The following is a 15,361-nucleotide window of genomic DNA, read 5'->3' on the forward strand; positions in this document are numbered from 1 at the left end:
AACAGCAGCGTCATCCCAGCCCTCCGGGGCAGCAGGACAGGCAGTTAAGAGCTCAGCTTTCAGTGCCTTCCACAAACAACCATCCAGGTTCAAATCCTCGCTGCTTTTCACTGTCTGGGTGCCCTGGACAAGGGCCTTCCCCTCTCTGGGTCTCAGTTTCCCCACTTGTGAATTGGGTTAAGGATGCTTGTGAGAATGGAACAGGATGAGATGCACAGCAGGGCAGGGACCCATGCATCTCTGCAGACAGGCCTGGAGTATGGTGTCCACCCTGTCACTCTAGCTGGGTCACCTTGGTTAATGAGACCCCTCTCTGTGCCTTGTTTTCTATGTCTGTAATGCTGGGCTCTTAATGGCCCCTCCCTCCAGGGTCATATGTGGGACTCTCCTGGAAGAGGGCTGGTACACAATAGGTGCTCAGTCAGTGCTGACTGCTATTGTAATGGTGACCACACTTACTAAGCACTTGCTGTGTGTGCTTTGCCTTGGCTCTGATCCGAGCCACAGTCTCTGGTCCAGGCCTTCCATGCCCTAATTCCTTAAAAATGCCAGAAAGCAGCTACTATCATCACCATCTTTGAACAGAGGAGGAAACTGAGGCACAGCGTGGCTGAGTTGCTCATGCAGGGACACACATTGAGGTCCCAGATTGGGTTAGATCCCCAGTTCACAGACACAGAAAGTGAGGTCACACAGGGCAGGGCATAGGAGCCCTGCTGAGGTTTGGAGCCCTGGGCAGACTGACTGCCAAGCTTGGATCTGGCCTGGAAGCCCAGCCCCTACCCATCCCTCCCTGCCACCTGGGCAGACCCAGCCTTTCTGCTCAGCTCTTCTACCTCCTCCCAGGCCCAGCACTGCCTCTGTGGGCCCCCATGAGGTCAGGAGCTTACGGTGGGAAAGGAGCACCTGTTGGGGGAGCTACCAGTGCTTGAAGCTGCCCAGGAGGGGCTGGGATGGGGCCCCTGCCTGGTCATTATAAATACAGTCATTTCCTCTGTTTGTCCTGCCCTCTATGCAGTGCCCAGAGGGAAGGGGTGGCCCTGGGCAAACATCTAGAGGGGTGTCCCTTGCCCCCTTCCCTTGGGGGTTTATGGGTGGGAGAGCAGGAGCCCAGGCTTTGGAGGACATCCCCAGCCCCTGTGCTGCTAGCTGGGTCGGCTGCCCACCCTCCAGGCTGCTCCCGCCAGTCCCAGGCATCCCGGACCTCAGGATCTGCCCCACTGTCTGCCCTCTGAGCTTATCGAAAGGTCACATGGCTGATCCTGTTCCTGTGGCTGTGGGAACTGCCTAGTGCCACAAAGTGGGGAGGGAGCAGGATTGGTGGGGCCACAGGTTCACAATGAAGGGCATGGGGGCAAAGAGGGTGGAGGGAACTCCGGAAGGACAGAGAGGCTGGAGGACTTAGGACATAGGAAGCAGATCTGGAGTGACAGCAGGCAGAGTGGGGAGATGGGTACGGTTGGGGTTTGTGGATGACCCTAGGAGCTGGGCCTGGAAAACTGTGAGAGAATAGGTTAGGGCCACCAGGGGGTGGGCAGGGCTAGAAAACCGTAAGAGAGCGGTGGGCACTGTTCAGGGCACTGGCATTGGGCTCAGAGAAGGGGCTGGGCAGAGACAAAGGAGCCCCTCCCCCCTGCCTTCCCTTCATCCCAGGCCCCAGGGCAAGCAGGGAAACTGGGCCAACCTCAGGGGCCCTGGCCAGGCCTGGATCTGACCACCCACTGGCCCCTTGGGACCAGTTGAGACAGGTTGGCTGCCGGGTCCCCACCCACCTCCCATGGGGCTCCCACTGCCAAACCAGTTCCTCTGATTGGCTCTTATTGATGGTCCTACCTCAGGGTCTCACCTTCCCAGCTGCTTCCAGGAAAGTAGCCTGAGCCAGAAGAAGGAGCAGGTGTGGAGGGGCCATGTGGATCTGCACATCTTCCATCCTTTCACTAGGGCCATAGGACTCTCTGGGCTAGGCACCATGCCAGGTGTGGAGGAGCCAGCTGGGAACAAGACAGAAACTCCACCTGCGTATCCCCTCATCCATTGTTCTCCATGCTTCCCCTCATCCAGGAAGCTTCCCTGCTGCCCAACCTGACATCCCTCCAGGGTCTGGTGCTCCCACTACTCAGCCCTGACCACTCTGGGCTGCTGCTGCTGCATGGGGACAGGTCTCTGCCCCACATGAACTTCCCATCAGGTCAAAGGCTGTCTGGGTCACTACAGTGGCCACAGAGGAGTTCCATTGCTGAGTGATTACTGAATGAATGAACGAATGAGTAAATGGATGCATTCTTCTCATTTTACAGATGAGTAACCCAATGCCCCCCAGAGGAGAGGTCACCTGCCTGAGGGGTACTTCTGTCCCACCAGCATCAGACCAGGTATGTGCAACTCCAGGGACCAGGCCTGAAACAGCTGGGATGGGGCCTTCCAGGAGAGAAGAACCTGGGCCCCTCCTCCCACAGGAACTGTGGGGACTGCCCCAGCCACCACAGTGGCCCCCACAGACAGGCCCCCCCACATAGGCCCAGGCTTGCCCGAGCTCTTTGCTCCCAGTCACCCACTACACCTCACAGCAGCCCTTTGGGTGTTCATCCACAGCACAGAGAGGTGATCACTTGCCCAAGGTCATGGCAGAATGTGGTGGAGAGTGGAACTCTGGCCGCCTGGCTCCCCTTCCCATCCTTCTCCTGGCTTTCTGTGGGATGCCTCCACCAGCATGTCTCTCCTCAGCCCCTTTGTGGTGTTTTGTTTTGTTTTGAGATGGAGTCTCGGTCTGTCACCCAGGCTGGAGTGTGCAGTGGCTTGATCTCAGCTCACTGCAACTTCTGCCTCCTGGGTTCAAGCAATTCCCCTGCCTCAACCTTCCAAATAGCTGGGAGTACAAGTGCATGCCATCCTGCCCCAATAATTTTTATATTTTTAGTAGAGATGGGGTTTCACCATGCTGGCCAGGCTGGTCTCGAACTTGGGGTGGTCAGGAAAGGGGTCCTTGCTGCTCTGATAACTAAAGGAGGGGAGGGGCAGCCCTGTGCGGACACTGGGAAGTGAGCTCCAGGCAGAGGGACCAGCCCCCACAAAGGCCCTGAGGTCTCCAGGGGATGAAGACAGAGAGGCGGCAGGGCCTTGTGGGCCCATAAGCGACAGGCAGGAAGGTTCTGAGCAGAGGGATATAGCCCCGCAGGTGCTCACAGGTGCCCTCTGGCTGTGTGTGCCGTGTAGATGGGGCAGAGGGTAAGCAGGGAGACCAGAAGGAGGCTGCTGCCTCCTGTGGGTCCTGGTGAAAGATGAGGGTGAAAGGGACAGGTTACGGGCAGAGGAGGAAGATGCAGGCAGGCTCACTGCTGCCACTCAGCCACCATGTTTCCCTCATGCAGGCCACACTGAGACCCCGGCACCATGTTTGGGAAGAGAAAGAAGCAGGTGGAGATCTCTGCACCATCCAACTTTGAGTACTGCGTGCACATGGACTTCAACCAGCATGAGCAGAAACCTCATCGGGCTGCCCACAAGTGGCAGAGCCTGATGGAGGAGTCGCTCGCCGGCCCAAGCCCCTCATCGAGCCTGCCTGCATCACTTCCATCCAGCCCAGGGCCCCCAAGGTATGTGGCACCCACCACCACCTCCCCCAGACCACCCCTATCCCCAGAGTGGCCTGGCCCTCACCCCACACTCGACCCTGTAACCAACACCTCACTTACATGGAAACAGAGACACAACCCAGACTTCCATCCTGATCCTGGGTCCAAGGCTGGCCCTTTACCCACCCTCCATGCACTGGCTCCAAGTTCTGAGAACCCCATGCCACCCCAACCTGAGGCTTCCATGACCCATCTGACAGCCCCACCAGCCTCCAACCTGAGCCTCATTCCCTAGGCACTTTGCTCCTGTCCCCGAACCACACCCATCCCACCCTTGAGCCTTTCCAGAGCTCCTGGCAGTAGGGGACAGACCCATTCCCAGAGGGTGACAGTCCCCAGTGGTCAGGGCTTGGATGGAGGAGCCTTCAGGAGGCACCCGACCCTAACCAGGGGTCCAGGCAAGCTTCTGGGAGGAGGGGACACCATGGCTTAAGTGGAGGAGGAGAGATGGCAGCAGATTCGGGGGAAGCTGGGCTTTCGTGGAGGAAATCACCCCTGTGGAACACTGTGGGCTTTTTGGTTTGGGTTTTTTTTTTCTGCCATCTAGAGCAAAATGGCAAGGTTGGGATTTGAACCAACGTCTCTTTGCAAGCCCCATGCTCTTAACCCTTATCCTGGCTCCATGTGAAATTATAAGAGTTGCAGAATTGGTGTCCAGGTGTGGCCTGGCATGAGGCTGGCCTGGCGGGAACCTGTGCTGGGCCTCAGGAAGCCAGCCTCAGAACTTGGAATCTCTCCCATGGTCAGTGGGGACTGGGAAGGGTCACAGGCCAGGGGGAGCTCGCCAGGTTTGTTTCCAGCGGGTGGAGATGGGTGTGCCTGGACTCACCTCTCCTGGTGCCCAGCCCAGCCTGGCAAGGAGGAGTGCCAAGACCCACAAGTTGGCCATAGACACAAGTGCAGCCTTAATGTGGCAGCCCATTGAAGGGTTCATGTGGCCCACAGAGGGCACTTTTGAATGCCTTGACTTCTTTGCCATCACTTTAAAAGTGGCAGACTTCATTTTCAAAGCTCTTGGCTTCTGGTGACAGACCAGCTGGAGCTGAGTGGCAGCTGCCTTTGCAGGTGTGGCCCTGGCTCTTGTGGGCCACAGGCTGCACCCGACCCCCTCTTCTCCATGCCCTGCCTGGCTCCATGGCTACTGGCATGTGTCTCCAAAATGCCAGCCCCTGCCTGGCTCGTCAGATGGGAGGCCTGGCTGTGACTGTCTCACCAGAAAATAGGGCACCTGAATTTACACACAGTGCCACGTGGCCAGCACTGACCTGGGGCCCCATGGGCGCTTGTGTTTGCTGCCCTTATTTTTTTTGTTTCTCTGCCCCCTGGTTTTGTTTTGAGACAGAGTTATGCTCTGTCTCCCAGGCTGGAGTGCAGTGACACTACAATCTCAGCTCACTGCAACCTTCGCCTATTGGGTTCAAGCAATTCTCCTGCCTAAGCCTCCTTCCTGCCTCAGCCTCCGGAGTAGCTCCCAAGGGATTACAGGCACCTACCACCATGACCAGCTAATTTTTGTATTTTTAGTACAGACAGGGTTTCACCATGTTGGCCAGGCTGGTCTCAAACTCCTGACCTCAGGTGATCCTCCTGCCTCAGCCTCCCAAAGTGCTGGGATTACAGGCGCCCACCACCATGCCCAGCTAATTTTTGTATTTTCAGTGCAGACTGTTTTGCCATGTTGGCCAGGATGGTCTTGAACTCTGACCTCAGGTGATCCTCTCACCTCAGCCCCCACAAGGTGTTGGGATGATAGATAGAAGTGAGCCTTTGTACCCGGCCTCAACCCCCTGTTCTAACAGCAAAGTCTGGCCTTGTGTCCACTTTGCTTTCCTGGGGCCCATAGGCAAGGCCTGGCTTCAGGCAGACAGCCATGGCCAGGAGAGATGGGGCAGCAGCAAGCCACGGGCTTTGTGGGATCAATGTTTTCTGCACATTAGAGGCAGGCCTCCAGCTGCAGATGCCTGGCAGCCCTGGGCAGGGTCCCTGTCAGCAGGGCCCATGTACTCAGCTCACTGTGGCCCCTGAACAACCACCTCATCCATCTGTGGTTTAGCAGAAGTTCACTGAGCCGAGGTGGGTGGCAGAATCTGCTGTGCACCAGATTCTGATCTAGGTGCTGAGATATAGTGGGACCCAAAGCAGACAGGAAAAAACAATCCCTGCCCCCAGGAGCACACACCGAGCAGAGCCAGGAGGAGACAGATGCCTGTGTGCTCCATGTCGGCCACTGTCAGGTGATCTAGGTGGAACACAGGCAGGGCAGGGGCTGGCATTTTAGTTGACGGGCGGCCAGTGGAAGCTTGAGCAAAGACCTGAAAGAGTGGAGGGAGAGAGCCACAGGGACGCTAGGAGCTGATGTTCCAGGTAGAGAGAATGGCCAGCACAGAGGCCCTGGAGCAGAGCAGGAGGGGGCAGAGCAGTGAGGACACCCATGTGCCTGGAAATGGAGCAGGGGGCAGAGCAGCTATGTATGACACAACTCAGACCATGGAGGGTGGGGATGGGGGGACTCAGGATGCCCTGGACACCCTGCCTGGTTCCCACATGGGTTTATATTTGAAACCCAGCTCCTAGAACCTCCTTGCCCTCTACTTTGGGGCCAGGCATTTGTGACTCTTGATGTCACCCACCCTTGTTCTTCATGGGAGCAGAGAGTGTGGTTTTTGGGCTCAGGAACACTAGTGCCCACAGGAAAGGAAGTGCCAGCCCTGGCCTGGCCCCAGCGTCCTGTGATTTGTGGCCATTGGCCTGATTATGGGGTGGGTTGTCTTCTGCCCTCCCTCCCCTCTACCCCACAGGACAGGACTGTGCCACCCATCTGGGGAACAGGAGAAAAACAAGGGGTGCCTCTCTGGGGTCCCACCCAGCCTAGGGAGGCAGCAGCCGGGCCGTGACCATCACTTCTCTGACCCTGCAGCTGTGTCCCGGCAGGGGAGGTGCCACCACCCATGCCATCCTTACTCCAGGGTATCTCCTCATTGCGTCTCTGTCTTGTCTCTGTGTGTGTCGTGCTGTCCTGTCACTGCATGTTTGATGCCCATCTTGTGTGCCCCACTGCTTGCTGGGCCCCCACCCACCATTTCCAGGGACCCCAGACCATCTTGTGGGGCAGCAAAAGTGCCAAGGATGGGGCCGTCACACTGATGCTGGGCAAGTTTGAGAACATGTTGGTGACATGCTCCAACTCCCTTCAAAGAGCCAGCCTGCTGCTGCCTGCCAGTGCCTGTCAGGAAAATTGGATACTGGAGGAGCCAGCTGCCATGGCCAGAGTGGTCCTGGGGAAGGCAGGTAGTCGAGGCTGGATCACCAGTCACAGCGAGGTGGGTGGCAGCAGTGGTGACAGGCAACAGGCGAGGCCAGAGAAGAGGCCCAAGTCTTGCAGGGAGGGCTCAGGGGGCCCCCAGGAGTCCTCCAGGGACAAACGCCCCCTCTCTGGGCCTGATGTTGGCACCCCTCAGCCTGCTGGTCTGACCAGTGGGGCAAAACTGGCAGCTGGCTGGCCCTTTAACATCTACCTGAGGGCTGACACTGACCACCCATCCTGGGTGTGCCCAGGTAACCCATCTCCCACCCCAGGGCCCCCAAGGTCTCCTCCCTGTTGCTCTCCTGTCCCAACCTTCCAGGCCTGCCTGACCCACCACCATCTCATCCTGACCATCCTGTTCCATTGCTGGGCCTCTCCCCTGCTTAGGGAGCAGAGCTGGCCCCAGGCACCCTTCACTGATAGTTATCTCTCTCTTCTGTTTCAAAATGAGCCTCATGATGTGGCCCCTAATGGGCCATCAGTGGGTTGCCTGGCCGTCCCCCAGTCCTCCTCCTCCTCCCAGCCTCCCACCTGAGTTTGAGGCCCCCTGCCCTGGAGTACAGGGCCTCCACACCTCAGAGCCACAGCTGGCCTCTCCAGCCTGAGCCCCTGCTGCCTCAACCACCCCTGCTGTTCCTGGGGCCCTGGCCCCCACTCACCACAGTGGGAGTCATAGCACATATTTCATGAGCAGTTTCAGGCTGCCCTGCTGGTTGTGGACCCAGGCTGGGTCCTGATCCAGATTCTACCTGGACAACTTCATCAAGATTGGCAAAGGCTGTCCTGTCTGAATCCTACCTGGAAAACGTCATCATGATTGACAAGGGCTCCATGGGCATTGTGTGCATCGCCACTGTGTGCAGCTCAGGCAAGCTGGTGGCTGTCAAGAAGGTGGACCTGCACAAGCAGCAGAGGCATGAGCTGCTCTTCAGCAAGGTGCGGGAGCTGCTGCCCTGCTGTCCTCCCTTCCTGCCCTTCCTTTCTGCCCTCCCTCCTCTTCCTGCCATCCTCCCGCCCAGCCCTCCCTCCTCTCCCTGCTGTCCTGGCCTTATGGCCTGGCGTGGCCTTTCGGCCTGGTCTATCCTTTCAGCCTGGCCTTTCCTTTTGGTCTGCCCTGGTCTTACCTTTCCTTTGGGTCGGGTCTGGCCTCCCCTGGCCTTTTGGTATGGTCTGGCCTTACCTGGCCTTTTGGCCTGGCCTCTGGGTTTCACTTGGCCTTTTGGCCTCGCCTGACCTTTTGGTCTGGTCTGGCCTTTTGAGTGGCCCTTTGAACTGGCCTGGCCTTTTGACCTAGTCTTTTGGCCTTGCCTGGTCCTTTGGTCTGGCCTTACCCTTTGGCCTGTCACTTTGGCCTATCCTGGAATTTTGTCCTGGTCTTGTTTTTTGACCTGGCCTATTCGCCTGCCCTTTTCTTTTGGTCTGACCTGGTCTGGTCTGGCCTGGCCTTTTTGGCTTGCCTGGCCTTCTGTTCTGGCCTGGCCTTTTGACCTAGCCTTTTGGCCTTGCCTGGTCTTTCGGCCTGGCCTTACCTTTTGGCCTGATCCTTTGGCCTACCCTGGAATTTTGCCTCGACTTTGTCCTGGCCTTGTCCTTTGTCCTGGCCTTTTAGCCTGCTCTTACCTTTTGGTCTGACCTGGTCTGGCCTGGCCTTTTGTTCTGGCCTGGCCTTTTGTCCTGGCCTGGTGTTTTTCCCTGGTCTGCCCTGGCCTAGCCTTTTGGCCTGGCCTTTTAGTCTGACCTTGCCTTTTGTCCTGGCCTTTTGTCCTGGCATGGCCTTTTGCCCAGGCCTTTTGGCCTGGCATGCCCTTTTGTCCTGGAATTTTGGTCTGGCCTGGCCTTTTGGCCTCATCTTTTGGCCTGCACTCATCTTTTGGCCTGGACTTTTGGCCTTGACTTGCCTTTTGGCCTGTACTTTTGGCCCAGCTTTGCCTTTGGGTCTGGCCTGACCTCGCCTTACCTTTGGGCCTGGACTGGACTCGCCTTTTCTTTGGGTTTGGTCTTGCCTTCACTTGCCTTTTGGTCTGACCTGACCTCGCCTGGCCTTTTGGCCTGGCCTCTTGGTTTCTTCTGTCTTTTTGGCCTGGCCTCTTTTCCTTGCCTGGCCTTTTGGCCTGGCCTCTTGGGCTTGCCTGGCCTTTTGGCCTCACTTGGCCTTTTGGCCTGGACTTAACTTTTGGCCTTTCCTGGCCTGTTTCCCTCACCTTTGGCCTGGCATGGCCTTTTGTCCTGGCCTTTTGGCCTGGCATGGCCTTTTGGCCTGAACTTTTGGTCTGTCCCAGTCTTGTGGCCTGAGCTTTTGACCTGGCCCGGTCATTTGGCCTTTCCTTTTGGCCTGGCCTTATCTTTTGGTATGGCCTGGTCTTTTGGTCTGGCCTGTCCTTTTGGCCTTGCCTTGCTTTTTGGCATACTTTGGCCTTTTGGCCTGATGTGGCCTGGCCTTGTTTTTTGGCCTGGCCTGGTCTTTTGGCCTTACCTGGCCTTTTGGCCTCATCTTTTGGCCTGGCGTGACCTTTTGGCCTTGTCTTTTGGCCTGGCCTTGTCTTTTGGCCTGTCCTTTTGGCATGGCTTTCCCTTTTGGTCTGGTCTGGCCTCACCTTACCTTTTGGTTTGGCCTGACTGTGCCTGGTCTTTTGGTCTGCTCTGGTCTTTTGCCTGGCATTTTGGCCTTGCCTGGCTTTTTTTCCTCATCTTTTGGCCTGGTGTGGCATTTTGTCCTGGTCTTCTGGCCTGACGTGGTCTTTTGGCCTGGACTGTAGGCCTACCCTGGCATTTTGGCTTAGGATTTCGACCTGGCCTGGTCTTTTGGCCTGGTCTTTTGGTCTGGCCTGTGTGTTTGGCCTGGCCTTGCCTTTTGGTCTGGCCTAGCCTGGTGTTGCCTTTTTGCCTGGCATTACCTTTTGATCTGGCCTGGTCTGGTCTTGCCTTTTGGCCTGGCATTATCTTTTGGTCTGGCCTGGTCTGGTCTTACCTTTTGGCCTGGCCTTACCTTTTGGTCTGGCCTGGTCTTTTGGCCATGTCTTTTTGGCCTACTGTGGTCTTTTGGTTTGGCCTAGTCTTTTGGCCTGACCTTTTGACGTAGCCTTGTCTTTTGGCCTGTCCTTTTTGCCTGGTCTTTCCTTCTGGTTTGGCCTGGCCTCACCTTGCCTTTTGGTCTAGTCTGGCCTTACCTGGCCTTTTGTCCTGGTCTGGTCTTTTGCCTGGCCCTTTGATCTGGCCTGGTTGTCTGATCTGGCCTTACCTTTTGGTCTGGCCTGGTCTGGCCTTACCTATTGGCATAGCCTTGCCTTTTGGCCTGGTCTTTTGGTCTGGCCTGGAGTTTTGGTCTGAACTGGACTTTTGGAGTGGACTTTTGGTCTGTTGTGGCCTTTTGGCCTGACCTGGACTTTTGGCCTGGACTTTGGTCTGTTGTGGCCTTTTGGTCTGACCTGGACTTTTGGCCTGGACTTTTGGTCTGTCGTGGCCTTTTGGCCTGACCTGGACTTTTGGACTGGACTTTGGTCTGTTGTGGCCTTTTGGTCTGTCATGGCCTTTTGGCCTGGCCTTCTCCCTCTCCTGGCCTTTTGGCCTAGTCTGGCCTTTTGCCTGGCTTTTTGACCTGGTCTGGCCTTTTGACTTGGCCTTTTAGTCTGGCCTGGCCTTTTTCCCTGGCCTGGTCTGACCTTGCCTTTTGGCCTAGCATTTTCGTCTGACCTTGCCTTTTGTCCTGGCCTTTTGGCCAGGCTTGGCCTTTGGTCCTGGCCTGACCTTTTGCCTTGGCCTGGCCTTTACCATAGCCTGGCCTTTTGGCCTGACCTGACTTTTGGCCTGGCCTGAACTTTTGGCTTGGACTTTGGGCATGGCCTTTTGGTCTGTCGTGGTCTTTTGGTCTGGCCTGACCTGAACTTTGGCCTGGACTTTGGGCATGGCCTTTTGGCCTGATCTTGCCTTTTGGCCTGGCTTTTTGGCCTGTCCTTTTGGCCTGGCCTGGTCTGGACATTGGGCCTCATCTTTTGTCCTGGCCTGACCTTTTGGTCTGGCCTGGCCTTTTGGCCTTGCCTTACATTTTGGTCTGTACTTTTGGCCTGGTCTTTCCTTTGGGTCTAGCCTGGCCTCACCTTACCTCTGGGCCTGAGCTGGTCTGGCCTTACATTTTGGTCTGTACTTTTGGCCTGGTCTTTCCTTTGGGTCTAGCCTGGCCTCACCTTACCTCTGGGCCTGAGCTGGTCTGGCCTTTCCTTTGGGTCTGGCCTGGCCTCCCGTTTCCTTTGGGTCTAGGTTGGTCTTCCCTTACCTTTTGGCCTGACCTGACTTCGCCTGGCATTTTGGCCTGGCCTCTTGGGATCACCTGGCCTTTTGGCCTCACCTGGCCTTTTTTCCTCATCTTTTGGCCTGGCGTGGCCTTTTGTCCTGGTCTTTTGTCCTGGCGTGGATTTTGGCTTGGATTTTGGCCTGGCATGGCCTTTTGGCTTAGGCTTTTGACCTGGCCTGGATTTTGGCATGGTCTTTTGGTCTGGTCTGGCTATTTAGCCTGGTCTTGCCTTTTGATCTGGTGTGGCCTTGCCTTGCTTTTTTGCCTGACCTTTTCTTTTGGCCTGGCTTTATCTTTTGGTCTGGGCTGGCCTTTTGGCCTTTCCTTTCTTTTTGGCCTACCCTGGTCTTTTGGCCTGATGTGGCCTAACCTTGTGTTTTGGGTGGCCTGGACTTTTGGCCTCTTCTTTTAGCCTGGCCTCACCTTTTGGCCTGGCCTTGTCTTTTGTCCTGTCATTTTGGCCTGGACTCTCCTTTTTGTCTGGTCTGGCCTCACCTTACCTTTTGGTCTAGCCTAGCCTTGCCTGGCATTTTGTCCTGGTCTGGCCTTTTGCCTGGCCTTTTGACCTGACCTGGTCTTTTGACCTAGCCTTGCCTTTTTGTCCAGCCTGGCCTGGTCTTGCTGTTTGGCCTAGCTTTGCCTTTTGGCCTGGTCTTTTGACATGGCCTGGTCTTTTGGCCTGGTCGTTTGGGCTGTCTTGGCCTTTTACCTCGTCTGGCCTTTTGGCCATGTCTGGCCTGTTGCCTGGCTTTTTGACCTGGCCTGGCCGATTGGTCTGGCCTGCTCTTTTGGCCAGGCCTGGCCTTTCATGCTGGCCTGGCCTTTTGGCCTGGCCTTATCTTTTGGCCTGACATTTTGGTCTGGCATGGTCTTTTGTCCTGGCATGGTCTTTTGTCCTGGCCTTGCTGTTTGGTCTGGCCTGGTCTTTTGGGCTGGCCTGGACTTTAAGCATGGCCTTTTGGTCAGTCCAGGTCTTTTGGCCTGGCGTGGCCTTTTGCCCAGGCCTTTTGGCCTCATCTTTTGGCCCAGTATGATCTTTTGGCCTGGCTGGTTGATCTGGCCTTGCTTTTGGCCTTTACTTTTGGCCTGGCCTTACCTTTTTGCCTGGTCTGGCCTAACCTTACCTTTGGGTCTGGCCTGGTCTCACCATTCCTTTGGGTCTGGTCTGGCCTCACCTTGCATTTTGGCCTGGTCTGGTCTCGCCTTCCTTTGGGCCTAGCCTGGTCTCCCCTTTCCTTTGGGTCTGGCCTGGCCTCTTGGCCTTGTCTGTTTTTTTGGCATGGCCTTTTGGGTTCGCCTGGCCTTTTGGCCTCGTCTGGTCTTGTGCCTGGCCTTTTAACCTGGTCTGGCCTTTTGACCTGGCCTTTTGGCCTTGGCTTTTGGCCTGACCTGGACTTTTGGTCTGGCCTTCTGGTCTGTCCTGGTCTTTAGGCCTGGCCTTTTGTTTTGGCTTGGCCTTTTGGCCTGGCCTTAAGTTTTGGCCTGGCCTCACCTTTTGTCCTGGCCTTTTGGCTAGGGATGGTCTTTTCTCCTGGCCTGGCCTTTTGCCCTTGCCTGGATTGGTCTTACCTTTTGTCCTGGCCTTTCCTTTTGGTCTGGCCTTCCCTTTTGATCTGACCTGGTCTTTTTGCCTGGCCTTTTGGCCTGGCCTCACCTTTTGGCCTCATGTGCCCTTTTGCCTTGACCTTTTGACTTGGCCTGGCCTTTTGGCCTGGTCTTGTCTTTTGGCCTTTCCTTTTGGTCTGTCCTTGCCTTTTGGCAAGCAGCAGAGGTGTGAGCTGCTCTTCAAAAAGGTGCGGAAGGTGTTGCCCTGCTGTACTCCTCTCCCTGCAGTCCTTCCTCCATGCCCTCCCTCGTCTCCCTGCCATCCTCCCTCCCTGCCCTCCCTCCTCTCCCTGCCATCCTCCCACTGTGCCCTCCCTCCTCTCCCTGCACTCCTCTGTGCTGGGCCAGGCCCCCCTCCTTCTCTGACTGCTCCCCACCTCCAGGCCATCTCCTCCACCCCAGATAGGTCCCTGCCTCTGTCCTCAGAGCGTCCTCACCCACGTCTCTGTCCCTGAGTCCCTGACCCAGGGTTCCTCAGCCCACTGATTCCCCACCCAGTGTCTTCTAGGTCCCTCACACCCACTGAGGCCCACTGGGCTCCAGGGTAAAGTGTCCTTCAGATCTTCCCCTCCTGGGTTCCCCATGACCCACTGGCCTGTGCCGGCAGCTTCTCCCCATGTTTGCACAGCCCATTGTCACCCACTCCAGGCCCCACCCCAGCCTCCAATTGGGTGCCCTCAGCACAGCCCACACAACTACCAAGGGGAAGTTTCTTGCATTCAGGCCCACCCCATCCCCATTCCACCTTAGAGACCCTGGAAATGTCCCACAGCACCCTGACAAGAGGAAGCCTGCACCCCTTTGCCAGGTATATGGGGCCCCTCTCGACCTGCCATGTATCACAGCACCTGGCTGCACCAGAAGCACCCCACCTGGGTTCCTCATACACCCCCACGTGTATACCTCTTCTCTCATCTTTGCCCAATACCTGCTTGTCCAGGGTCTCAGCCCTGAGCTCAAATGCTCTTCCCACCTCCCCCCAGCACCAGCCCTGGTCTAACCTGAGATACGTGTTGTTCCAGGGGAGTGCACCCAGAAGGGAGGTGTGGGCTTTAGGCTGCCTCTGAGGCACATGTGGCTGTGGCAGTAGTAGGGGAGGGCAGTCCTGGTGGCCCCATGAGCACAAGTTCAATGTATAACTACTGCAAGGGGACTCAGGGGGTGGCAGTGGCTGGGTCTGAGCCAGGCCTGGGCAGCTCTCCTGCCCCTCTCTGCCCCCCCTCCTGCCCCCTTTATCACTGACCTGGTCCCTGCACAGGTGGTGATTTTGTGGGACTATCAGCATGAGAATGTGGTGATGGACAGCAGCCGCCTGGTAGGGGACAAGCTCTGGGTGGTCATGGAGTTCCTGGAAGGAGGTGCCATCACCGACATTGTCACCGACACCAGGTACTGCCAGGGTCTCAGACTCCTCCTGTGACATGAACAGGTTCCTTCCAGACCACTTGGGGTGGGGCCACATCTCCAAACCAGCTGTGCTGCATCCCCCTCGAACCCATGGGCATGGGGTTGTCTTCCATTCCTCCAGCTCCAGAGTTGGGTGAAGTTGCCTCATGTTACTCCCAGCCTAAGGCAGGGCTTCATTCCCCTCATCCCCTGGGGGGCTGTCCACCTGCCTGCTCACCCCATCTGCAGGATGAATGAGGAGCAGATCTTGGCTGTGTGCCTGGCAGTGCTGCAGGCCCTGTTGGTGCTCCACAACCAGGGCATCATCCACCAGGACATCAAAAATGAGTCTATCTTGCTGACCCATGATGACAGGGTGAGGAGACAGGTGGTGGGCTGCAGGGCTTGGGGTTCCCATGGTGGGGCTTCTCTGTATCCCCATCTTCTTTGAGGGTAAGTGGGCTCAACACCCTAGGCCTCTGTCAAGGATCCAGGACCTCATCTTTCCCTGATGCAGCCCAGAGTTGGGCTCCAGCTCTTTGGGGGCTCAGTGCAGTGGGAGGACACAGGCTGGTGGGGGCTCTGCAGTGGGAGGACACAGGCTGGTGGGGGCTCTGCAGTGGGAGGACACAGGCTGCTGGGGGCTCTGCAGTGGGAAGGCACAGGCTGGTAGGGGCTCTGCAGTGGGAGGACACAGGCTGGTGGGGGCTCTGCAATGGGAGGACACAGGCTGGTGTGGGCTCTGCAGTGGGAGGACACAGGCTGCTGGGGGCTCTGCAGTGGGAGGACACAGGCTGCTGGGGGTTCTGCAGTGGGAAGGCACAGGCTGGTGGGGGCTCTGCAGTAGGAAGACACTGGCTGGTGGGGGCTCTGCAGTGGGAGGACACAGGCTGGTGGGGACTCTGCAGTGGGAGGACACAGGCTGGTGGGGGCTCTGCAGTGGGAGGACACAGGCTGCTGGGGGCTCTGCAGTGGGAAGGCACAGGCTGGTGGAGGCTCTGCATTGGGAGGCCACAGGTTATTGGGGGCTCTGTGCAATGGGAGGGCACAGGCTGGTGGGGGCTCTGTGCAGTGAGGGCACAGGGTGGTGGGGGCTATGTAGTGGGAGGACATGGGCTGGTGAGAGGGCACAGGCTGGTAGGGGCT

The 15,361-nt window shown here is 57.2% G+C and overlaps 1 protein-coding gene across 31 annotated transcripts in view; it reads left to right on the forward strand.

Annotated features, from left to right (window-relative positions):
- LOC144579193 (serine/threonine-protein kinase PAK 4-like) overlaps window positions 1–15,361 on the forward strand; it is a 180,649-nt gene that overhangs the window by 74,621 nt on the left and 90,667 nt on the right. For 20 of the 31 annotated variants that reach the window (XR_013526247.1, XR_013526248.1, XR_013526250.1 and 17 more), the window contains 2 exons: window positions 2,298–2,372; window positions 3,369–7,733. Coding sequence is in view for 10 of the 31 variants with exons in the window: in XM_078348519.1 (XP_078204645.1) it covers window positions 13,446–13,637; window positions 14,088–14,218; window positions 14,465–14,591 (450 nt within the window). In the remaining 21 variants the exon portion in view is untranslated. Of the gene's footprint in view, window positions 1–2,297; window positions 2,373–3,368; window positions 15,267–15,361 lie in introns of those variants that run through there. The other 11 variants (XM_078348519.1, XM_078348525.1, XM_078348535.1 and 8 more) reach the window with 8 other exon arrangements.

This window comes from Callithrix jacchus, chromosome 1, assembly GCF_049354715.1.
Source record: "Callithrix jacchus isolate 240 chromosome 1, calJac240_pri, whole genome shotgun sequence".
Taxonomy (NCBI): Eukaryota; Metazoa; Chordata; class Mammalia; order Primates; family Cebidae; genus Callithrix; species Callithrix jacchus.